General features: G+C 48.3%; 1 protein-coding gene across 5 annotated transcripts in view; it reads right to left on the reverse strand.

Annotated features, from left to right (window-relative positions):
- The window catches only part of MKI67 (marker of proliferation Ki-67), a 28,599-nt gene extending 17,647 nt beyond the window's left edge, over positions 1-10,952 (reverse strand). For 2 of the 5 annotated variants that reach the window (XM_042960342.1, XM_042960340.1), the window contains exons 1-7: positions 10,774-10,952; positions 10,100-10,279; positions 7,193-7,271; positions 6,962-7,077; positions 4,657-4,723; positions 1,962-2,007; positions 418-1,485 (exon numbers count right to left, since the gene is read on the reverse strand). In XM_042960342.1, coding sequence (XP_042816276.1) covers positions 418-1,485; positions 1,962-2,007; positions 4,657-4,723; positions 6,962-7,077; positions 7,193-7,271; positions 10,100-10,191 — 1,468 coding nt within the window. In that variant the 5' untranslated portion in view covers positions 10,192-10,279; positions 10,774-10,952. The remainder of the gene's footprint in view (positions 1-417; positions 1,486-1,961; positions 2,008-4,656; positions 4,724-6,961; positions 7,078-7,192; positions 7,272-10,099; positions 10,280-10,773) is intronic. The other 3 variants (XM_042960344.1, XM_042960343.1, XM_042960341.1) reach the window with 2 other exon arrangements.
- Between the last annotated feature and the right edge of the window lie 13,424 nt (positions 10,953-24,376).

A 24,376-nucleotide genomic window follows, 5' to 3' on the forward strand; every position in this document is an offset into this window, starting at 1 on the left:
ACATTCCCAAGGGACTTCCCTGGACTTAGTTTATAGGAGCAAACTCACAGGATACGAGTGTTTATAGTTCGGAACTCACAAGTTTCTGGAAAGCCATTATGCTTATTACTAGGCTTATTCTTTCTATCTTCTTGTGGGTGGAATGGGAGAATCCAACACGTTTTTGGGCCCCTGTAGGTCCCCGGCTGTGTTCGTCCCTGACAACCCGCCCTCCCTCCGGAGCCCCGGATTAGTCGTGCGCGTCTTCAGGACGAGTCTATGAGAGCAGACGGTGCATCTGGCTTTGTCCACATAGACTCCCTGCCGTGGTGAAATCACCACCGACGGAAGGGAGGTCTCATCGGTTCCTATCTAGATACAAGGTATGAGCTTGGGGGGGGGGGGGGTGGCGATAAATGCACAGTTAAGTAAACTTACTGATGGAGTCCCCAAAGTTGCTTGTATCAACTGAACTACAACCAGGTAATGCAGAGTGCATGCGCCCCACGGTGGCGCCCGCTTTCTCAGGCTGGTGGACGGAACTGTTTGGAATCTTCCTTTCAACTTGAACGGGCAACGGAGCTAAAATCGCGTGATTCTGAGTTTCTGGTTCTGGCGTAAGAATGTCCACACTGGTAGGAATACTCCTCCTCCTTTTGGAAAAGAGGTTTTCTGGTGTATCTCCAAAATTATCAGCGTTTTCGACTTTAGCGGGTGTTTGGTTTCTGGTTAAGGACTTCCTAGGAGTAAACGTCTTGTTATCTGTCCTGAAGCCTTCCTTTTGATCCAAATTCACAGACGCACTTCCACCGGCGACCGTCAGGTCTTCATGCTGACGTTTCCGCGAGGTCTGCGGGGAACGTTGTGCCAGGGTCTTGGTTGCTGTCATCTCAGGAGGGACGATGGGACTCCTGGTCTCCTTGGGAGTCTCCACAGCCTCCTCACCTTGTCTCCTGTCCTCGGTCTGGCTAATACCTTGTTCTCCCAAAGCAGGATCTGCCTTCATTTGGGTGCTCCGACCTGACCTAGGTCTGGATTTAAGTGACCCTGGGACTTGTGTCCCGCCTTGTAAACCACCAGAACATTCCTTCTCTGGTGGGCGATGGCTCCGCGTTCCGGATTTTTTACCGCTCTGTAGCACATCTCCTTTTTCTGATTTCGCATCAAGCTCTTCCTTCATTGACTCGTAAAGCTTCTTAAAGGGAGATTCATTGTTTGCACCATTCTCCAGACCCCGCGTAGAGGGTAAAGGCTTCAGGTCTCCTTTATAGCTCACTAACGTTATGCTGAAATCTTCCTTAGAATCCCTGCCTGTAGGATCCGTGGTATTTCTGGAGTTACCTCCAGCAAGTTCCGAGGGACGAACGACATTAGGTGTTCTGCTTGCAACCCGGTCCTCACAGCCACCAGAGACCGTGCCCGCTGCTTGGACATTCTTCAGAGGCTTTCCTGAAACACTGTCTTCAGAGGCTCTTGAACGGGCATCGGAATCTTGAAGCTTCCCGTCTGGGCGATGAGTTATGAAATAAGAAACAGAAAGTTCAGTCTTTCCTCAGTGATGAACACCTATAGTATTCAAATTGTCTTCTAGTCTAGCTTTTCACTTAGCCTGCAAATTATTTAATGCCCAAAACGTGTAACAGAAGTATTCTGATGCTGGTGTTATGAGGCAAACAAATAGGTCACGTCAGCCTCCTATAACCCATGTGAGGCATGGAATGCTGTTAATCTACTCAATTAAACCGGTAACTGAACGAGACTGCTTATCCCTGGATGCTCCAGTGAGCACGGTGCCCTCTAAGTCACTTGAGGAAAAAGTGAACTCAGATGTCTGCCTGTGTGCCATGGGAAGTAACACAACCTCCTAACTTTTGTGAAGCTGAATGCAGAACACAGGCGTTCTTGCTGCCCCTTCCTCGCCGTAACGCTACGTGGAGAGCTGACCTTGAAGGATCCCAGGAGAAAACCACAAAACTACTAACCAGGGTCGGAAGAGAGGCTAGATCTTGAGACTCGATGCAGAGATTCCTGTGAATTGGCAAAATAAAAAACAGTGATTTAGGTGTCTTTTCAAACATGGGCAGTCATATTTATTAAAATATTCTTGCTAGGGAGGCTCTTCCCTACCAAACTGTCCTTATATGAATTTTAGAGACTTTCACCCAAGACGCTCAGGGGCAAGTGCTCGTAATACAAGTATTTCTTAGCTGATTTTAAAAATATATAATGATAGTATAAGAAACAAACTTGAAGCTCAGAATTGTTTAAACTGGACGTCAGTTGAAGCGCCCAGGGGGCTCAGTCGGTGGAGCGTCCGACTTTGGCTCGGGTCATAATCTCCAGGTTTGTGAGTTCGAGGTCCGTGTCGGGCTCTGTGCTGACAGCTCAGAGCCTGGAGCGTGCTTCAGATTCTGAGTCTCCCTCTCTCTCTCTGCCCCTCCCTTGTTCACACTCTCTCTATCTCTAAAAAATAATCATTAAAAAAACATTAACAAGATAAATAAACTGAAGCTCAGTTGAGTTTTGGGAAGTTCCTCAAACTTCTCTCTCATCCCCCCACGAGAGAGCCAGAGCTGCAATTAGACATCATCTGCATGCAACGTCTGTGAACCTACCAAGGGCACGGAATTATTGACTTAGTACTCAGCTTTGTCAGAAATAGGGTACAGGACCTGCTGGGGCCCCACTGGGCACGTGTGCTTTGGCTGGCAGGTGCACCCGAGAGCCGGGATGGTGAGGCCAAGGTGAAACCAGCACACCACAGGCGCTCACCCTCAGAGCACGACAATCGGATCCGGGCTCCTCCCTCCCCCGTCCCCCCAACTGCTGCCCTCACAATCTGTCAGAAAAATTTTTAAGGGGCAAGGAACAACCAAAGAATAGCAATTATGCAAGATATAAAAGTTCAGTGTTGCTTCAAAGGAGGAAAGTATCTCATCTGAGTTATTATAGAGGAAAAAAGAAATCACAAAATATATCCAAGGACAAATAATTTAACTTTTTCCTTCAATCTGTTTCAGATTTCTTGGTATCTAACCCGCTGCTTCTCAAATTTGCCAAGTGAGGGATCAGCTTCTAATTTCCCATCTGAAGTTGGCCAACAGTCTTATGACTAAACAGGAAAAATAAAACTTAAAAGTTATGTACAAAATACAAGCCCATTTTTGTACCATTATATTCCATAGCACAAAAGTCACTGCCCAACTGCTATCACATGTTCTCAGTATTTAGTTTCAGTACTGGCTTTAGCACAATCCCAACAATGAACAGTTCATAGACCTCTGAGACCTCTTATCAATGTTTTAAAAAGTTTATTTATTTGAGAAAGACAGAGAGAGAGTGGGAGAGGGGCAGAGATAGGAGGAGAGAGACAATCCCAAGCAGGCTCCACGCTGTCAGCGCAGAGCCCGATGGGGGCTCGAATCCACAAGCTGTGAGATCATGACCTGAGCCAAAATCCGAGACCACTTATCAAACCCAAAGTTCAGCGTTTTGGTTGGCGTTTTTACACCCACCAACCAAGTAGGTGGAAAACCTCAAAAGCTAGTTTCCCCCCAAAGCTGATGAGTGGCAAGGTCAACATTAAGGTCACTGCTCTAGGGGGGAAGCAGCACCTCGATCTTCGGTAGAGTGGCTTCCTGCTCATTTCGGGCACGGGTACTGACTTGTAAGCCAGAGAATTGCAACCCGCTCACAGGAGACCAGCTTGGGTAGCTTCATAAAGAAGAGAAGTTCACGGGACACGTCCTACTAAAGCTCCAAGGATGGAGATAAGCCAAGCGTTCTGATACACCAATACGTCTGTCACGTGACACCGTGCAGGACCCCTTTGGTACCCAGAGCTCCGATGTGATGATCTCAGGTACATAAAGATGGAGAAGAGCAGTGACCGGGAGACAACAAGAGCCACTAGATAATGTAATCCCCAGATTTTAATTCCTTGCAATGGGCTGTCCTAACCAAAGGTCTGCAAGATCAGATCGTGAGATGCTAAAGGGGCCTTTTGGGCCAAAATGTTAGACTGACCTAGTCCACTCTTTGTGAATAAAAGAAGTACAGTTTTCAATTATTTCAATTTATGGGGTGTCTCAGGTGCTCAGTCGATTAAGCCTCCGACTTCGGCTCAGGTCATGATCCCACAGTTCGTGAGTTCGAGCCCCGCGTCGGGCTCTGTGCTGACAGCTCGGAGCCTGGAGCCTGCTTCGGATTCTGTGTCTCCCTCTCTCTCTCTCCTTCTCCCCTGCTCATACTCTCTGTCTCTCAAAAATAAATAAATGTTAAAAAAAATGAAATTATTTCAATTTATGGGGCTCCTGGGTCTGTCAGTTGGTTGAGTGTCCGACTCTTGATTTGGGTTCAGGTCATAATCCCAGGACCGTGGGATCCCAGCCCCGTGTGGGGCTAACACAGAGCATGGAGGCTGCTTAAGATTCTCCCTCCCTCCCTCTGCCTGTCTCCCCTGCTCGCACACTCTCTCTCAATAAAGAAATATAAACAAACAAACAAACTCAAGTTTGTCTAAGTTCATCATGTTTAAGATCTCAGTCACACCTTCCTTACAACTGGCCAGTCATCCTCACTTGTGAGACACCATTCATCGACGTGCACATTAATGATTTCATAGTATCGTGCACAGGAATCAGAACTCAAAGTTGGATGCCACCCCTCGCTCATCACCTGTTTGCGTCTTTGTCCTGGGAATTCAGTCGACTTCCTTCCATCCTCGTGACTTTCATTTTCGTACCTGAAGTGCACAGAAGGACAGACACATATTCAGATTCAAGATCTGTAACTGACGGTAAAACTTCCTTATCTGATTAATGTCCAAGGAGCGAGGAACAGACTTCAGGTTTCATTCAAGATATTACCTTATTCATGGAAATAAACGTAGTTAGGAGAGATCTTAGGTCACCTCAAATTTCTTTTGGAACGCTAACGTCATAGGTTGGGGCCCGGGTTGATTTCTGAACACGGACGAGCCCGTGTGAGTACCTCCTATGTGAAAACTTAGTGCATAGGATGGCCGATCGGATTTCCACTGGTTTGTATCCCTGGACATCATCTGAGGACTTGGAAGGTCACCCAGGAAGCCCTGCGGCACCTGAGGCCTGAGTCACTTTGTGATGTTATTTACTGCAGGGTCACCACAGAGCCACCCTAGACCTTAGGGCTGCTGTGATCTCCTCAGTTTCCTGCTTACTGTATCTGTACCCGGGCAAAGACTGGCACATTTCTTAATATGTAGAGAGATTTAGCAACATACAAAGTCGTTCTATCAGACCTCAAGCATCAATTCACAGAACAACCTTTTATGGGCATACTGAACTTGGCCTCCAGGGGGCGGTCTGATCTGAAACAGCTGGGTGTCTGGAATTGCTTCTCATGGTAGTCGAGTTCTTGGTCAAGTGCCTCTTCCTAAGACCTTTTCCCCATTCTTTGTCGGAGGGATTTAATTATCCCAGTTAATCTCAGTCTGAACAGCACCTCATTTTGGGGGAGAAGTTCTGGTCTCCACTCCACATCAAATACTTCCAAGCTAGAAGTCTGTTCGATAAACGCGCCCTTTAAACATGGAGGCAGATTCAGAAACAGCACGGGAAAGAAACAGCCAATGGAACAAACAGAAGATTATCTATTTGATACAAACGAAGGCAGGAAGGAAAGCAGCGTTCCATTTGGCAGCGTGGATGAAAACCATGACCCCACCACGTGCTGCTTACAGGAGACACGATGTATATCCCAAGGCACCCACAGAACGAACACAGAAGGATGCACCATGCCAGCAGCAACCAGAAGAGAGGGGTCGTGCTAACATCAGGCAAAATAGATTCTAAGATAAAAATTGTTCACAGAGACCAAGCATATTTTATGATGATAAAAGGATCAACCTATCGAGGAGATAAACCAATTATTAAAAAAAAAAATGTACCCCACAGCTGGTTCCAGGAGACCATCTAAACCCTAAGGATTATGCAAAGCTGAAAGCGACGTACCAGAGAAAAATGATAAAATGCAGTCACTGATAAAAAGCATCAGTGACGGTACAGGATCTCTCAGAAAGATAAATGGCAGGGCTTCACCCACCAGGAGATAATTCTAAATTTAAACACACACATAGGAGAGCCTCAAAACACAGAGAGCAAAAACAGAAGAGCGCAAAAAAACAACAACAACAACAACAACAACAACAAAGAAAAAAAAATCCTCAATGTGTGATTTCAACTAACCTACCTGAATAAGGATCAAGGGGGTGAATTACTATGATTCTACAGCCAGGAATTTGAGTCTAATGGACGCAAGTGGACAGAACACCGCACCCGAGCTGTACAACGCTCTCTAGGGCACCCCTGCCGTCTCTTTACATGGCTGTCCCTCTGAACACCTGCTTCCTCTTCAGTGTCCTAATCTCCTCTTCTTACAAGGACACCAGTCAGATTGAATTAGGACCCACCCTAAGGGCCTCGTTTTAACCTAATCACCTCTTTAAAGACCCTATCTCCGAATACGGTCATATTCTGGGTTGCTGGGGGTTAAGGCTCCAACATATGAATTTTGGAGGGACACAATTCAGCCCGTAACAGATGGAAATCACAAAGGCGCTCGCTTCGTGATAAGCCCATCTGGGCATCTTATCTTGTATCTTTCTCTATAAGCGTGTTTTACTTTCAAATCAAAGAGAAACTGAAAACTGTTTGCGGCTTCACAACACTTGCAGCAAAATAAAACCCCTTGGGGATCTTGTCGCTCCTCTTTGGCCCAGTTAACTGCATTTGGATCCTCGAAGGGGATCACCCAAGTCCCCTGCATCATCCCTTCTAGACTCTTGTGACTTTAGATGGAGAACCAGTGGTGAGCATGGCAGCCTCAGATGCTCTGACACTCACCAGCATTACAGAAAGATCACAGAAGTCTACAAAGCTAGTTCTGGTGCATCAGAAGGTCCATTTACGTTGAGTCTGATTTGTTTGGACTTCTCACCTACCTGAAGGAACGGTCAACAACAGTGATCACATCTCCATGCTTTAGTTGTACAGGTCCATCAATGGTAGATCCATTGACTTGTGTGGGATTCGTGGAACTGAAATTAAACAGCATTGCCTACAAGGTAGAAAAAAAAGGGGGGGGGGGAATAGGTAACTCACAAATGGGTAAGAAGTGAAATGAAAAGTTAAAAAAAAAAAAAAAAAAAAACAGACTTCAAACACCCACTTACCTCCTGCCCATTGATTTCAATTTTGCAATGTTGTTTTGAGACTACAGGGAGCTGGATGCGAATGTCACATTCAATACCCCTTAATTGAAAAAAAAAATAAATAAATAAGATTTTTAAGCTCCTGCATATTTAAAAAAAAATTACATTAACGTTTCAAAGTAAAACATCATTTGACCATATGTTTGATCCTTAAATGCAACAACAGAAAGGAATAAAAACTTGGGCAAGGTCCCTGAACTGTGCATTTTGCAAACAATTGACAAGTGGTATATAACCAACTATACTAAACCTTTAAAACTTCAAGTACTTAGAAATAATTATAAGGGAAAACAGTAGAATACAAAACTGGAATGCCTTTTACTGAAATACCTGCTTATAAGACCCAAGTAAGAGAGCACAGTCTGGAGAACGGTGACAATTTTTAATACTCTGTGCTTTTTTTCTATAAAAAAAGGTTTATATGTGTTCATTTGTAATGTTATGTATGTTTAGAGGTTTAATCATCACGAATGCTGTATTTTTTGCTAACTCCTGTCTGTGCAGCCATGCTTTACAGACAAAAAGCTTACAATTACATCAGCACCTATCTTGCGGTGTTGTTCAAGCAGTACGTGAATTATACACGTCTGGCGTTTGCCTGGCACACAGTAAAAGCCACGGACTCAAGAGCTTTTCATGGTTTTAAAACTGCACTGTATCAATGGGCAGATTCAGAAGTCTTATTAAAACTACAAATGCAAACAACAAATACACATTATTAGATTCAACTTGTCTTTCCACACAAGGAACATGAACAGGGAGCACCAGGAGGGAGAATTTCCAAACCCACATAAAAACTAATCAAAACGGTCCTTAGTAAGTTTCCTTGGGTCTGGTGTCCCTGTTACTGAAAGTTTGAACAATTATAGACTCTCTGCTCTGTTCTCAATATAATATTCTGGTGCTCAGAATATCTCTTTCTACCTATGGCATATGAGCAAACACTTAGGAATGGGTTTTGGGTTTGTTTTTTTTTTAAAGTGTATTTATTTATTTTGAGAACACGTGAGTGAGGGAGGGCCAGAGAGAGAGAGAGAGGAAGAGAGAGAATCTCAAGCAGGCCCTGCACTGTCAGAGCAGAGCCGATGCAGGGCTTGAACTCACAAATTGTGAGATCGTGACCTGAGTCAAAATCAAGAGTAGACATTTAACCGACAGGCGCCCATGAATGGGTTTGAAATGTCAAATCTTGCATAAAAAGATACTTAATCCCTTCTGTATAATAACCAGAGTGACTGACATCTGATACCAAAACGTTTATTCTTTTTCCTCCGAAAAGGAGCTAGAGCAACCCACTTTAAACTAAAGAGGAGAATTTGATTTTTAGGTATCTGAATATTCCAGCAAGAGAGAGAGACAGAAAGAGACACACACACACACAGAGCCTATCTCGTTAGAACTGAGAATTTGTTTGGCTGGGAACCGCCGGCTAGCATCCCTATGGATCGGTCGTTCTTGACCTCGGCACTGTTGCCATTTGAGGCCAAGTGATTCTTTATAGTAGAGCATGTCCTGTAATCTGTGCACACTATACCCTGTCCAGCAGCGTCCCTGTCCTCTGTTCACTGATGCCAGTGGCATGAGCTTCCCACACCGTGACATAGAAAAATGACTCCAGGCCTTGCAAGAGGTCTCCTGCAGGGCAAAATAATCCTAGTCTGAGAACCACTGTGGCTTATGATTCCACATCCAGGCCACGCTTCTATTAGACACAGAGTGCCAACTATATGGGTCACCTTTTACTTGCCAGACCCGTACTAGGCACGGAGCACATAATGACGAACTAGACAGTCCCCGTCCTGGGAGAGCTTAGGAGTGGGAGACACAACCAAAGCCTCCTCGCCCTGTGTAGCGTTAGGGAAGACAAGAGCAGTGTTCACCAAAGGCTTGTCTTTAGGTAACATTCAGATGATTATCGAGACGGTGGAAAGGAATCCCTCACACAGGAAGATAAGAGAACATTCCAGTCATAAAGGTCAAACTGGCCAAAAGCACACAGAGGAGCAAAAGCGTAGAATGTCCGTGGTGGGGTAGAACGTGGTAGAGGGCTGGTAGGACAGGACGGGGTGTGGGTCCCACTTCACAGGGCTCCACAGGGAGGGTGACCTATCATTGATATAAAAAGTCACACGTCAGGGGCGCCTGGGTGGCTCAGTCGGTTAAGCGGCCGACTTTGGCTCAGGTCATGATCTCGCAGTCCGTGAGTTCGAGCCCCGCGTTGGGCTCAGAGCCTGGAGCCTGTTTCAGATTCTGTGTCTCCCTCTCTCTGACCCTCCCCTGTTCATGCTCTGTCTCTCTCTGTCTCAAAAATAAATAAACGTTTAAAAACAATTAAAAAAAAAAAGAGTCACACGGCAGAAAACGGGAGGGTGTCTGTTATACAGGGACCACAGTTATTTACCAACAACAACACAGGACAGCAACAGGAGAGAAAGAAGTTCTCAAATCACTAGCAAGACTTCTCCCAGCTTCATTTCCCCAACAAACCAACTTTTTTTCCCTCATTTGCTCAGGAGGGTCCCCCCACAGCCAAGGAACACCAAGTTTGGAGGGGTTTCAGGTGAACATCCTGGCCTTCTAAAGAATGCATGAAGTGAATCAGGATTTGAAGATAATCTACATCTTTCTCCATTTAAAGATTTTATCAAATCAATTTTAAAATGTGTTTGATTAAAAAAAAAAAGTATATAAACATTGTCTTCAAAATCCTAGTTCCTAATAAACAACCATGAGAGGTTGACGACCGGTAGGAAAGTCGCCAGCAAACTGGGGGCAGGAACTACTTCTCGGGTGCTTCCAGTCTGTTAATCTGTGATTAGGATATTAATGTCTTTTAAAGGAAATTGTCCACCCCGATGCAGGGCTCACCTTCCAAACCAGCAGGTGCTGAGGCTCAGTGGAAAGTGGGGGCCGTCCGCCCCGCTCCTTTTGATGGTAACAAGGCGTCCTGTAGGACCCATTTTCTAAACAAGATGTTGAGTGTAATCGGTATAGGAAGGTCAGGCATCAAAAGGTCTGCGGAAGCAAACTTGATGCAGGAACATACCACTGAATAAAACAAAAACAAAACACGCGGAGGAGGTGGGGTGTTACTCTGAAAGCCAAGAGCTAGGAAGTCACTTGTAAGTGACCAAATGCGCTGGCTTATACGATCACCATGCTTCTGCCACCCTGACCCACATCTTACTTGAGCCCTGGGGGAGCCCCAGCCAGGCCCCGGGCTGCACCTTGGAGAGCACCCCCCCCCCCCCCGCCCCGCCAACACTCGGTGCCCCCAAGGACCCGCGGCTAGAACTCTCGAAGCTCATCAAGGTCAAGGCTCCAGGGAGTTCCCACCAACACCCGCTCGCCGGAGCCCTGGCCGTGCTCCAGGCGCCGGTTCCCGCAGAGCAGAGGAGTCCCCACAGCTCTAGCCCCCAGACGCCCCGGCCGTCCCCGAGCCCCGAGGCGCCCCGGCCGCGGCTCACCCGGGACAGTCGCCCGCACCGCCGCGGCCACCGCCACCGCCACCTGAGTCCCCTGCTCCTCCAGATGCAACTTACGTCCTCACCCGGAAAAGCCAGCGACTCTTCCACCGGCGTCCACAGCCCGCCCCGCGCTCCAGGGACGGACACCGCCCGCGGCCGCCTCCGCCGCAGTCCTCACTACCCCCACCCCCCGCCGTCGCCCTCGCCGGCGACCAGGTGGCCCAGCCTAGTTGCGTCCGGGACGCGCCCGGCGTTAGCAGCTCCGCGCGTAAAGCCGCCGCCGCGCTCTCCCGATTCAAATGAAAACAACCATTCGAATTTGGCGCTAAGCGCTGCGATTGGACGCGGCGGTGCGGAGGCAGACCAATGGGCAAGGAGCGAGGGCGGGCGGGGGCGGAGCTAGCGGGGAGGGCGCGGGCTCCGCGGGGCGGGGGAGGGCGGGGTGGCGGGCTTCCCGTGCACCTGGGGCGCTTTCTCAGGGTCCTCACCGGGGACAGAGTAACACCGGGGACAGAGTAACAAGGGTGGAAGTGGGACATGGTCTCACTGCCGCGAAACCCGTCTTCCCTCATTTTCTTTAAGGACAAACACAGTTGTACACAATATGCGACTCATTGCTGGAAGGTTTGGAAAATTTTAAAGTCCCCATAGCTCCCCAATGATAACCGATTATTACAAGCAATCTCTTGTGTCCTTTCCCAGCTATGCAGGTACTAGTCTCTTTCAAAAACACACTAAAAAAGCATGGTATGCACATTGTTGTGTATTTTGTGTTCTCTGCTTCCTTCATCCCGTGGATATTAATCTTGAGCGCACGTTCCCCTTTTACTTTCTTTTTGATGGCTGCAGAGCATTCGATTTTAGAAACCATAATTTCCTTAATCACTACTGTTGTTCTCCATTTATACTGAGGTTCCCAGTATTTTCCTCTTAGAAAACAAATTCTCCAATCGTGCCTTACAACAAGAAGGGCTTCTAAAATAACCACAGGATTGCCTCCTAGAACCACCTGCCTGGGGGTGGGGGGGTGGGGGGGTGGGGGGGGTGGGGAGGGCGCTCCTGTGGAACATGAAATGGGTTCATCATTGCTTTAAAATGAATTGACAAATGAACTTTGAAGCTTCCTGCTCCTGAGGGGTAAGTCAGAGATGCACCGCCTTCAGGAATATGGAATCGCTCCTAGGAAGGAAACGTGCATGTGTAGGACCTCCAACTCCTAATTGTCTGGGACAAGGCTGATGTAGGTAATTTGAATGCATGGATGCTATTAACCTTCTTTAGGGGATTAGTTTCCATTTCCTCCCCCTTTACACTACCACAGAAAGCGCATCTCTGAACCACCCCAGAAAACGCAACTCTGTCACTCTAATTACTGCTTCCTATCAGGGACGGCTCTGTGACCTTGCTGGGGCAGCCTAATTAGAACGGGGAGGTGCTGAACTTCCTGTCAAATCATCTTACACACACTCCGCAGTACACGGAGTCAGCGCTCTAGACAGAGCAGGAGTTACAGGAAGGCTTAGGGGGTTGGCAAAGTGCCAGACCCGCAGGACAGTCCCCTTAAACCGTTTGGTGGCCTGCTTCAGCGGTGGGGCTTTCGGCTGGGTTTGAAGCTTGGCTCACAACCTAAGATTTCTTTGAAAACGCACATGTCCCTCCTGTGAGGAGAATCCCACGCCCCATCTGCAGGGCTGGCATCTGGACCCCCAGCCCCGCTCCAACACCATCAGAGTCTCGAACAGAGCGTAGAGTGGGGACCCCGTTAGAGCAACGGGCACCCCAGATGGGCAGGAAAAGGCTTTGGCCTGAGGGCTTGTCAGGGTATCCCCTGCCGGATGCTCATAGCGCTCACACACACGCGGTCAAATCAATCAGCCAAGAAAGTGTCTCCAGGGGACTTCCCTGTCCTTGGACCCCTTCTCCTTGTGCCTCCCCCCTGCCACCTTCACTTGCCTGAAATTTACTTGGGGAGGGGCACCTGGGCGGCTCAGTCTGTTAAACGTCCAACTCTTGATTTCGGCTCAGGCAGTGTGATCTCATGGTCCCTGAGTTCCAGCCCCACACTGGGCTCCCCGCTGATGGTATGGAGCCTGCTTGGGATGTTCTCTCTCTCCCTCTCTCTCTGCCCCTTCAGCTCTCTCTCTCTCTTTTTCAAAATATATAAATCAACTTTAAAGAATTAAATTCTTGAAATCCACTTGGAGGATGGCCCCAGGCATCTAATAAGGGACCATTTGACAATCCTTTTCAGTTCCACATCCATCCACCTGATGAGAGGGTGTATTTCCAATATGGGGCATATGTTTAGAAGGTATTTATCACCTTTGAAATGCGTGTGTTGTTTGGTCATCTGTGTTCCAGTAAATAGTATATTCTGTGATCCCTGACACTTCATCCAGGAGAAAAGGTGGGGGAGGGCGGTACAGGGCAGGGAGGTCCAGGCGCCCCTCCCCGGGCAGGCTGTGCCCCCATAAGTGTGGTCGGTCCTGGCTGAGTCTCACCCCGGCACCCCGGGAACTGCCCTTGCCAGGTGCTCCAAGCCCACAGGCGCCCTCAAGGCTGCAGGAAGAGGTCATGGTACCAACCATCACCGGAACTGCTGTCTTCCTTCCTAACTTCCCTTCCCCTCCAGGTCTCTTAATCACATCCCTCCTCCAGCCAGCTTTCTAGTTTCCAGGGCAGAGGAGGGCCTTGCAGTGGGGGTGGGGACAGCACAGGTGGCCAGGGGTGGGGCTGGGATCCTTCTGAAATGGATCTGGCGTGTTCTTCCCTCTCACAGGTGAGCTACACCACTGAGACCCTGGAGACCCCTAGACGTCCAGTGGCCGTCAGCTTCAGCCACGACACCCAAGCACTGACCCAGCCCCAGGCCGCTTGCCTGGCTTCAACCACCGGCTCTAAAGCTGGGCTATCTCCCCAGGGCCCCCAAGGCCAGGTGTGCCCAGCCCCCTGAGCAAGACCCCGGTTGCCTCTCACCCAGCTCTTTGGCCCGCGTTCTGCAGATGGGTGGGCAGGTGGCCTATGGTGTTGGGCAGTCCCTGACTCCCCAACCTCTTCCCACACTGGGTCACCTGGGCCTTTCTTCCTGGCTTGTCAGGGAGGCCCGTTCCATCTACGCCCCAGCACGTATGTGGGACCACAGTTCAATGTAGTCCTTACGCTCCACTAACCCGGAGAAAAGAGGAACCCGAACACTGATCTCTACTCTCTGAGTTTAGAAAAAGAAACTGGGATAAAGTATGATATCGAAAAACATGAAAGAAATTTTGAAAAACTTAAAAAAATGTTTATTTAATTTCGAGAGGCAGAGAGAGTGTGCACATGAGCAGGGAGAGGGGCAGAGAGAGAGAGGGAGAGAGAGAGAATCCCAAGCAGGCTCTGAGCTGTCAGTGAGAGCCCGACACGGGGCTGGATACCAACCACGAGATCATGACCTGAGCCGAAATCAAGAGTTGGATGCTTAGCCAACTGAGCCACCCAGGCACCCCGAAAAACTTCTTTTTTATCAAGAAGCTAATACTATATGCTGTCATGATAGAATATTTGGATAATACACAAATGTAGAAGGAAGAAAAATTTACCCTAAGATAAAGAACAACAAAAAAAGCAATCACGTTTTTTTTTTGTCTCTGTAATGTTTATTTTGCATAATAAACATATCTGTGTGTACCCATACCTTTTTTAAAAATTTAAATTCCAGTTAGTTAACATACAGTGTACTATTGGTTTCAGGAATAGAATTTAGTGATTCATCATGTACATACAATACCCAGTGCTCATCACAACAAGTGTCCTTGAACGGGTAAAGATGTGCTATCTATCTATCTAGATACACACAATGGAATATTACTTGGCAATCAAAAAGAATGAAATCTTGCCATTGACAACAGTGTGGATGGAACTAGAGTGTATTATGCTAAGTGAAATATGTCAGAGAAAACAAATGCACGTTCCATTTTATTTCCGATGCTTTCATTTAGCCTTATCGTGTAAGCGTTTTCTCATTCATTCTTGGTGAATATCACCCTGATAACCCTATTTCCACTGTGTTTCAACACTTAGGTTTTTTCCTAACATTTAATTATTACAAATAATGCCGTGATGAAGTGATGAAGATCTTGAGCAGAAACCTTGTAATAGATTATGTTCTTAGTTTCTATCCTCCAAAATCTAGTTGCTGGATCAAATAATATTTGCTTCCTATCCTCTAACTGCTTGCTTTTCAAAAAGGATTGTAACAATTTATCCACCCAGGTCCGTGCTTGAGAATGCCTGTCTTACCACCAGCTCTTTGCTTTCACATTGTATTATTTTTTTAATTAAAAAAAATTATTTTAGGGGTGCCTGGGGGCTTAGTCGGTTGAGGGTCTGACTTACACTCAGGTCATGATCTCACAGCTGGTGAGTTTGAGCCCCATGTCAGGCTCTGTGCTGACAGCTCGGAGCCTGGAGCCTGCTTCGGATCCTGTGTCTCCCTCTCTCTCAGCCCCTCCCCTGCTCGTACCCTGTCTCTCTCTCTCTCAAAAATAAATAAACGTTAAACTTTTTTTTTAAATATAACAAAACGGGTATCAACTATTATCAGTTGGTTTAATACCTTTAAGTGGCCTTCATTAACCTCTTAAAACAAAAAGGTTTTAACAGTTCCACATGCTTTCACAGAATGCCTCCAAATATTATCAAACACAAAAGACAGAGTGGAAAAGTTATGTATAGCATGCGATGCTTATCTAAGAAATGGGCTTATGGGTATGCATGTTTATTTCCTCTTATTAAAAAGAAACAGTAGCGGGGCACCTGGGTGGCTCAGCCTCCAACTTCGGCTCAGGTCCTGATGGGTTCGAGCCCCGCGTCAGGCTCTGTGCCGACACCTTGGAGCCTGGATCCTGCTTCAGATTCTGTGTCTACCCCTCTCTCTCTGTCTCTCTCAAAAATAAACATTAAAACAATAATAAAAAGAAAAAGAAACAATAGGAAGATAAACCATATAATGGAAAAATGAAGGACAGAGGACAGAGAGAGAAGCTAGATTTCTCCGAACCCAGCATGTTTGATAGATTGGACTTGTGATCGTATTAATATTTACACAAATATAAAACCAATTAAGCCAAAGAAGCAGAAAGCCCTTCAAGTAGATGTTAAGATAAAACTAACCGTATATCAGGCAGCAACACAGTCACACACAAAACAATAATTGGAAGTGATTTGGATAATAATTTAATGGTACAACCCTTGTTAGTCAGTAATTGTATTGGCAGTAACACTGACACCATTATTCCGAGCTTATATATGACAATAGGATAAAGCAAGTAAGTCATTTTGTGCAGATCACTAGGAAGAATGTTTTTTCAGCCTAAAAAAGGGACATAAATATGAAATCCAAGAGTGAAGAGTTCCATGGCTACCCCACCAAGTACTAGGGATCCTCACCCCGAATTTCGTTTGTATCTAGAGACTGATGACTTTATGCCCATCCATCACAGGGTATGACAAGGTTGGCGATCTGGGCTGCCTGGGTGGCTCAGTGGGTTAGGAGCCAGACTCTTGATTTCGGCTCAGGTCAGATCTCAGGGTTTGTGAGATCAAGCCCAGCCTCGGGCTCTGTGCTGACAGTGCGGAGTCTGTTTGAGATCCTCTCTCTCTCCCTCTGTCTCTCTCTCTGCGTCTCCCCTCCAAAATAAATAAATAAACATTTTTTAAAAGAGGAAAAGATTGATGATCCTCATAATTGAGGTCTCTGTGGGGAGCAGGGCGGCTCTGAGCTTGCTTCAGAGAGTAGGGAGAGGAGCTGGCTAGGTTTTCATTGTGGTCAGGATGGGGCTGGTGGCCGGGGCTGGCTCTTTGAAGGTGGGGGGACTTGGGCTTTCTCACCAGCTCATCCAGAGGTGGGGCGGACGGGGAGCGAGGGGTGGGCTGCAAAGCTGTCAGCAGTCAAACCTCAAACAACGAGTCCAATTCCCTGTTACATTAAGTAAATTTTGAATTGGATATGTCAGTATGAACTCATGCTGAATCATCTATTTTAAAATTTAAGAATAGAGTAGTACTTCCTGATACATTCCCTGAAAAGACCTTGAACTTACTCAATGTTACGGGTCTCCTTACCACCTAGATTGTGGCTGCCTGATGCTATTTCCCACTAAAAGGAACCCAGGTTCCCTGTACAAATGCTAGACTCCATATGAGGGACAGGGACCATGCAGGATGATGCTAGGACATTTCATCACCCGGAAAAGCAAAGATGTGCCTCAAGGACGACTGGGATCATGTCTAAAGGACCCAGGAACCACTGGCAAGGGCCCCACCCCTAGGCCCACAGTGGGGAAACTGATCTTCAGTAAAAAAATAACTACAGTGGATTGAAACACATAAGATGCACTTACATTCCTCAAGTTCACAATGACTCCTTAACAAAAAGAAAGAAAAGAAACTCTCTGGACACCTTCGGACAATGGAAGACCAGCCCATTCCGGCAAAGAAAGGGAGGAAAGTAAGCTCTTGTCTGCCTCTCTTGTGTGAAAGGTGCCTCACCGCCACCACATGGTTGGATATGGGAAGTCTCTCTTTGTAGATAACAGACAATAAATGCATGGAAAAGAGGAAAATATAGTAGAATATCCCAACTAAACACACCCTTAATGAAAACATAAATCCAGGCAATGATCATCGGGGCTACTTGTCACAAAAAAAGAGACAGCCTCGCCTGCAACCCGGACTTCTGTCTGAATGGTCGGAGAAAATAAACTGGAATGGGATTTGGCCCCCAGAGGCCCCCAGAGGGAGCGCTCAGTGTACAGGAAACAGGTGGGACAGCAGAACCTTTTAAACAGCACCAATGGGATGCAGTAGTGAAATCCAGACTGCAGCAACTCTGCACGACAATGAACATGCGTCTTTAGTGTAATGCAAGGAAATAAAAAAGAGGACGAGGGACCCCACATACTTAAGGAACGGATCGGAAGGTCACGGGCTTCAGCCATGATGGAGTAAACAGGTCTCAGACCTCCCATTGCCAACAGTTGTAAGACCGAACAAACTATGTAAGGCAGCTCTTTGCAGGAACTTGGCCAAGGGGGCCGCACAGACTGTTGTCCCTGAGAGAAGGAAGCCCATGCGTCCCACCCCAGTTCCTGCAGGGCGTGTGGGAGAGTAGTGGGAGGTGTGGGCGTGGGGGAGAGGAGTGATCTCACCTTGCGGAGGGAGCAGTGATTGGGGTCTGGGGAGGCTGAGACGGGTGGATTTGTGGGGTACGGGGCTGCCCTGGGCCCTTAGCCAAGGGCTGGATGGCACAGGTGCAGGGAAACTCTGCAGGACCTGGCAGGACACAGCCACTGAAAGAAAACTCTGTCCACCTAGCCGTCTACATCCAGGGAACACATCCTGTTAAATAAAGCAAGGGTGAAGGAGACACTTTCAGATAAATAAAAACTAAGAGAACTAGAACTCATTGCCAACACACCAGGGAAATGCAATTTAAAACCACACCGAGATACCGTTACATGCCCACCGAAACAGCTAAAATTAAAAAGTCCAAACACAGCAAATACTGGCGGTGGGGGGGGGGCGGTGTGGGGAAAGCGGAGAGCTCATCACTGCTCGTGGGAACATAGTGGCACAACCATGCACAAAACTCCTGGATGGATCCTTGTAAAGCTGACTACACATCTTTCCCACAATCCGGCAACTCCACAACTCACAATCTGCCGAACAGAAATGAAAGCATATTGCCACAAAAGGACTCGGATAAGCAGCTTGGTTCATTCTATCCAAAACCTGGGAACACTCCAGCATCTATCAACAGGGTATTTCCTCACAGGATACGTTATGGCATAAGCTGTGTTACATTCACACGGTGGAACGTACTACAAAGGGATAAAAAAAGAACGAGGTATTGGATCACGGCACATGGCGACTGAAATGTGTTGACGTCATGAGATCATGACCTGAGACCAAATCAAGGGTCCAACCCTTAACCAACTGAGCCACCCAGACGCCCCCAGAAAGCGTTTGTAAAATCAAATATAATTGATGAGTCTTTTTTGGACCCGGTTTAGAAAAATAAACTGATAACATTTCTATGAGGCGGTTGGAAAAATGGAGGCACAGACTGAATACCTGATGGTCCTAAGGAGCTATTTGTGCTGCGACAATCGTATTATTATTGCGACAGAGGTATTGTGTTAAAGGAGTCCTTGTCTATTAGAGAATCACACTGGAATATTTATGGAGGAGAAGCTAGGATATCTGGGATTTAGTATAAGCCAGTAGGGGGTCAGAGGGGCCAGTGGAAGTGTCCTGGGGCACAGCTGACCCCAGATGGCCATGGATGTCAATTGTTGGAGCTGGGGGATGGGTACCGGGGATTCATTACGTCACTATCACCACTTTTGTATATGTGTAAGCTTTCCCATGACAAAGGTTTTTTTTCTATTTTATTTTATTTTATTTTATTTCATTTCATTTTATTTTATTTATATATAATTTATTGTCAAATTGTTTCCCATACAACACCCAGGGCTCATCCCAACAGCTGCCCTCCTCAATGCCCATCACCCACCTCCCCTCCCTCCCCCCCCCCCATCAACCCTCAGTTTGTTCTCAGTTTTTAAGAGTCTCTTATGGTTTGGATCCCTCCCTCTCTAACCTTTTTTTTTTTTTTTTTCCCTTCTCCTCCCCCGTGTCTTCTGTGAAGTTTCTCAGGATCCACATATGAGCGAAAACATATGGTATCTGTCTTTCTCTGCCTGACTTATTTCACTTAGCATAATACCCTCCAGTTCCATCCACGTTGCTGCAAATGGCCAGATTTCATTCTTTCTCATTGCCAAGTAGTATTCCACTGTGTATATAAACCACATCTTCTTTATCCATTCAAAATCAAGTGTAGCCAACAGTGAGAATACAAGGAAGCATCTCATGGGGGAGGGGGTCCCTCTTCGGCAGGAGTGGGCGAAGCCTGAAGAGGCCAGGGGAAACCCACCCCCTTCCTGACCAAGAAATGCCTGGGTCCTCTGCTAAATTCAGGCTCTGGGCGATGGACTGGACCTACCAACCCCCTTCCTGCCCCTAGGCAGCCCCAGGCCCACCGTTTGCATCTTCAAGGACACACCCCTGCGCGGCCAGAGGGACCCTGTGCCGAGCCCTGCCCGCCTCTCAGAAAAGGGGTTTCTATTTAAAAATGTAAAGGACATTAATTGCCAACATCTCGAACAAAACTTCAGCTTTTTCCGCTTCTTTTAAAAGGGCAAAACATCAGGCCACCTCCAGCAGGCCGGCCTCCACCATCTGCCAGAGCCCAGGGTCCGGAGCGGCAGCCGCCCTGTCCCCGCCTCTGCGTCCCCTCCCGGTGCCTCCCGCCCGCCCCAGGAGCAGAGGGGCCCGGCAGCCGCTGAGCCTACGCGGACCCGGAGCGCGATGGCTGGGGCCGCAGCGCCACCTGGTGACCAGGTCGGACCAGCGCGCCCTTCGCCGGGAAAAGCCCGCTCTTTGGGCAGGTGACTTCCAAGTGTGCACAGGCCGGGGACCTGTGCTGCGCCCTGAGCGCGGGGGTTGCTGCCAACTCCCTGTGTCCTAGGTCACACCAGAGAGCGCAGCGTTCGTGCCGCTTTAGGAGGAGGACAGTTCCGTGTATCCACCTGACCTTTGTGCTTGAGGGCACGGCCCTGGGCAGAGCTTTGCAGAGCCCAGCGGATGGGAACAGGACAGCCTGTGCTGAGGCGGGGGACCGCACTGTGTCTCCTGGCCAGCTGCACGGTGCCCAGGCAGGGGCCCCGGAAACCCCGAGCGTCCTGTCTGCACCATACCTGGAATCACGGATCGTCTTCAAAACAAATCCCAAACGAAGCACGGCTGGAGTAGGATTGATGGGAACATAAACCGTCATCATCTGAAAAGCTCTGTAGGAAGTTAAGCGCAAGTCGGTTCCAAATGTTTTCGGAGGAACGTCTTCTGACTTCTGAAACCTTTGAATCCATATTTCGATGTGGAGCTAATTGTCTTGATCAATTTACTGTTGCTATAAATAATAATAATTTGTTGTTTGGAAACTTTTAACTTTTTATTATAAACGTATTAGTTTGAGGGGCACCTGGGTGGCTCAGTAGGTTAAGCGTCCAACTTCGGCTCGGGTCATGATCTCGCGGTCCGTGAGTTCGAGCCCCGCGTCGGGCTCTGTGCTGACCGCTCAGAGCCTGGAGCCTGTTTCCGATTCTGTGTCTCCCTCTCTCTGACCCTCCCCCGTTCATGCTTTCACCATGTGGAAAAGGTGAATAAGGCAGCCCATGTGGTCAATAGCACACCATCCTTGGGGGACAATACCCAAGAGACTCACTAATGCAGCATGCCACATGCCGCGGCCGCTTCCCCATGGTAGGTGGTGACAGAGCAGTACCCATCTAGGGGACGATCTCAGTAATCACCCTGAGCAGTAGCCATGTCCTGCGATATGGACGGGAGTGGACCCCATTTGTTAGAGTGCTATTTCTCTGCTGCTAGAAACATCCCCAGGTGAGCTTTGGAGAAAGGTTGAACTGAAAGATTTGCGGGATGATAGAACGTGTTTGTGTGAGCTTACAGAGTTGTAATTATCATTTGATTGAGGGCCTGCCCTATGTCGGGCACTCCGCTCAGCATTGCAGGTTCCTGCTGTGCCCTAGATACCGCCACACCGGGGTCAGGGGACAGAGGCGTGCGTGAAATTTCAGGATGTGTTCACTCTCGGGGGCTGCTGAAGTTTCACTCACGTGACCCCGAGAGCGAGCACCTCCTTAAATTTTGCACCCCCCCCCCCCGCCCTCCACCTGCACAGGTGCCTCTCTCATCCAGCCCTGATTTTACAAATGAGGAAACCAGAGCACGGAGGAGGTTCATTATGCTTCTGTGTGTCATCACAGAATTTGGGGAATTTTTCTGGCTTTGTTTCACTTCGGCGACCTTACTCTTAACACCTCAGCTGTGCGGTTTCTTCTTGTGGCTCTAGGTTTTTTTGGCTCCCCGAAGTGTCTATTTTTGTTTCAAGGCTCAGTTGCCTCCCCTCCCCAGGTATCTCGACTATTGGAAGCTTACTTGATTACAAAGCAGTGGGGAAGGAGCTCGGGGGAGCCTGGGTGGCCCGAGCTGTGAGTCCCCGCTTGGGCCTTGGGGGCTGAGTGTCCACCTAAGGGTTAAGGCTTCTGTGGCCTTGTGGACGGGGCCTGGCCGCACACAGCAGCCCTGCCCTACGGGAAATCAGTCCTCACTCTTGTCTCCACCCCACCGAGGCCGCTCTTGCCTCCGACGCTTATCAAAAACTGAAGCTTTATTTCCCATTATCATGTATTACAGATAATGATGCTAATAACGTTGAAAACCGCAGCCGTGCCTCCCACGTGTCGTGAGCCAGGCATGACAACACTCCATTTCACGCACAGTCTCACTAGCCTTGGTGACAACGTCACACAGGAGGAATGATCCCCATTTCACAGATGGGCATTTGAGCTCGGAGAGCGAGTGACTCGGTCGGCGTCATATAAGCAATCTGCGGCAGAGCACGTGACATGGGGGTCTTTCTGGGATACCACTGCTCCAGGCACCTTCGCTGCGGCTCCCATGTGTGTAAAAGGAGCCCTGTCTTCATGCGTTCCTAAGGGAAGGAGGCTGCTTCTGTCTCATCTGCCTTGTGTGGTTGGGCTAATGCTCCACTAAAGCCTTCTCGGGGGGTGTGGAAGAAGTGGTTCATGGCGAGGTGGAAAGACCGGAAGGAAGTGCTAAGTTAATCACGCTGCCAGAAGGTAAGAATATGACTGAGGAGAAGCCAGAACCTCCAGGACCAGGGTTTGCCCCCTGTCACGGGCTCCACCCGCCTCAGAACAGACTCAGGGAAATGCCTGGACCCAGGAGCCCGCCGTTTCGTTCCCATGACACGGGCACCTAGAAACTCAGAACGTCTAGCGCGGTTCTTGATGTTTAAAATGACCACTTCATTAACATTCTGGAAGTACTCTTTTTTTCAACAGCAATGTCCATTTGTAAGCGGGTGTTTATTCCCATTACAAATAACGACCAGGTTCGTTTCTGAGACGTGATCGAAGTGATAAACATTCAGGTTTTTTTTTCTCATATCTGCATGATATCCATAAATCTTCTTTTGTTGTGGAAATGCATCGTCACAAGTCAGCAGCAGCTTTGGAGAGCTGTGGACCTGGATTTACATTTCTTCTTTACTGTTTACCTGTGCTATGGACCTTCTCAAGGGATGCGGCAGGGAGGAGGCTTGTCCTTGGCTGGGACAGGGGCGCGGCGGGGAGGAGGCTTGTCCTTGGCTGGGACAGGGGTGTGGCGGGGAGGAGGCTTGTCCTTGGCTGGGACAGGGGTGCGGCGGGGAGGAAGCATGTCCTTGGCTGAGACAGGGATGCGGCAGGGAGGAGGCTTGTCCTTGGCTGGGACAGGGGTGCGGCGGGGAGGAAGCATGTCCTTGGCTGAGACAGGGATGCGGCAGGGAGGAGGCTTGTCTTGGCTGGGACAGGGGTGCGGCAGGGAGGAGGCATGTCCTTGGCTGAGACAGGGATGCGACGGGGAGGAGGTGTGTCCTTGGCTGGGACAGGGGTGCTGCGGGAGGAGGCGTGTCCTTGGCTGCCGGGAGCTCACAGCCAGGAGAGCGAGGTATTTCTTGTGCGTCTTCTGACTTCTCCCTCCCAAGGGGAGCCTCTGGTGACCAAAGGGGCACTTGGCCATCACATGGACAATTGAGACCCAGAAGCTTCCTCTTTTTAAAACAATGATTACAGTCATCTAAGGAATCTCAAAACTCACTTCTCAAGGCAAAAATAATAGCAACTTTTGGTGTTTATTGTGAATTACATGAGCTAAAATGTGTCAAACGGTTGTTACGAGCTGGACTGTATCCCTTCCAAACACGTACGTTGGTGTTCTAACTCCTGGTTTCTCAGAATGTGACTGTATTTGGAGCTAAGGTCTTTCAAGAGGTAATTTAAGTTAAAACGAGGTTAAGTGGGTCCCAACCCAGTATGACAGGTGTCTTCAGAAGGAGAGGAGACTAAGACACAGGCACATGTCAAGGACGGCCCCGCGAGGACAGAGGGAGAAAGAGGCTGTCCACATGCCCATCCGAGGGGCCTTGGACGAAGCCGACCTTACCAACCCCTTGACCTTGAACCTCTAGCCTCCAGAGCTGTAAGAAATCACATTTCTGTCATTTGCCGTCTCTGTGTGCTTTGTTGTGGTTCCTGAGCAGACTTACGCGATGGCTCTCCCAAGTCCTAGTATAGATTCGACACTCAGGAAGTCCCGATTTCTCTTTTCTTTTCTTGTCTTTTTTGGGAGGCACCAGATTTTATTAACTCACCTTCTTGAGATCAGAAATTGTGCCACGTTCATTTCAGTGTCCAGCTTAAAGGAATCCAGGCGTGATTTCTCAAAGTGTATCATGTGGCACGGAGTCCCCAAAGACACTGCACTCGAAAAAGGGTCCCCTGGTCAGATGACTTCGGGAAACACCGTGTAGCGTATTTTCTGCCTGAAGATTTATTGCACACACCGCCCAGGAGGACAGGAGGCTCTCAGAGGCTCTGCGGTAAGAAATAAGCGGTGAAATTCACCGCCTCTCCAGTCTGGTTGACCATGACTCTTGTGAAACGACGGGCAATGGTCTTCATCATCTTCAGCCTCAAGGGCTGATTGC

Source organism: Panthera tigris, chromosome D2 (genome assembly GCF_018350195.1).
Source record: "Panthera tigris isolate Pti1 chromosome D2, P.tigris_Pti1_mat1.1, whole genome shotgun sequence".
Lineage (NCBI taxonomy): Eukaryota > Metazoa > Chordata > Mammalia > Carnivora > Felidae > Panthera > Panthera tigris.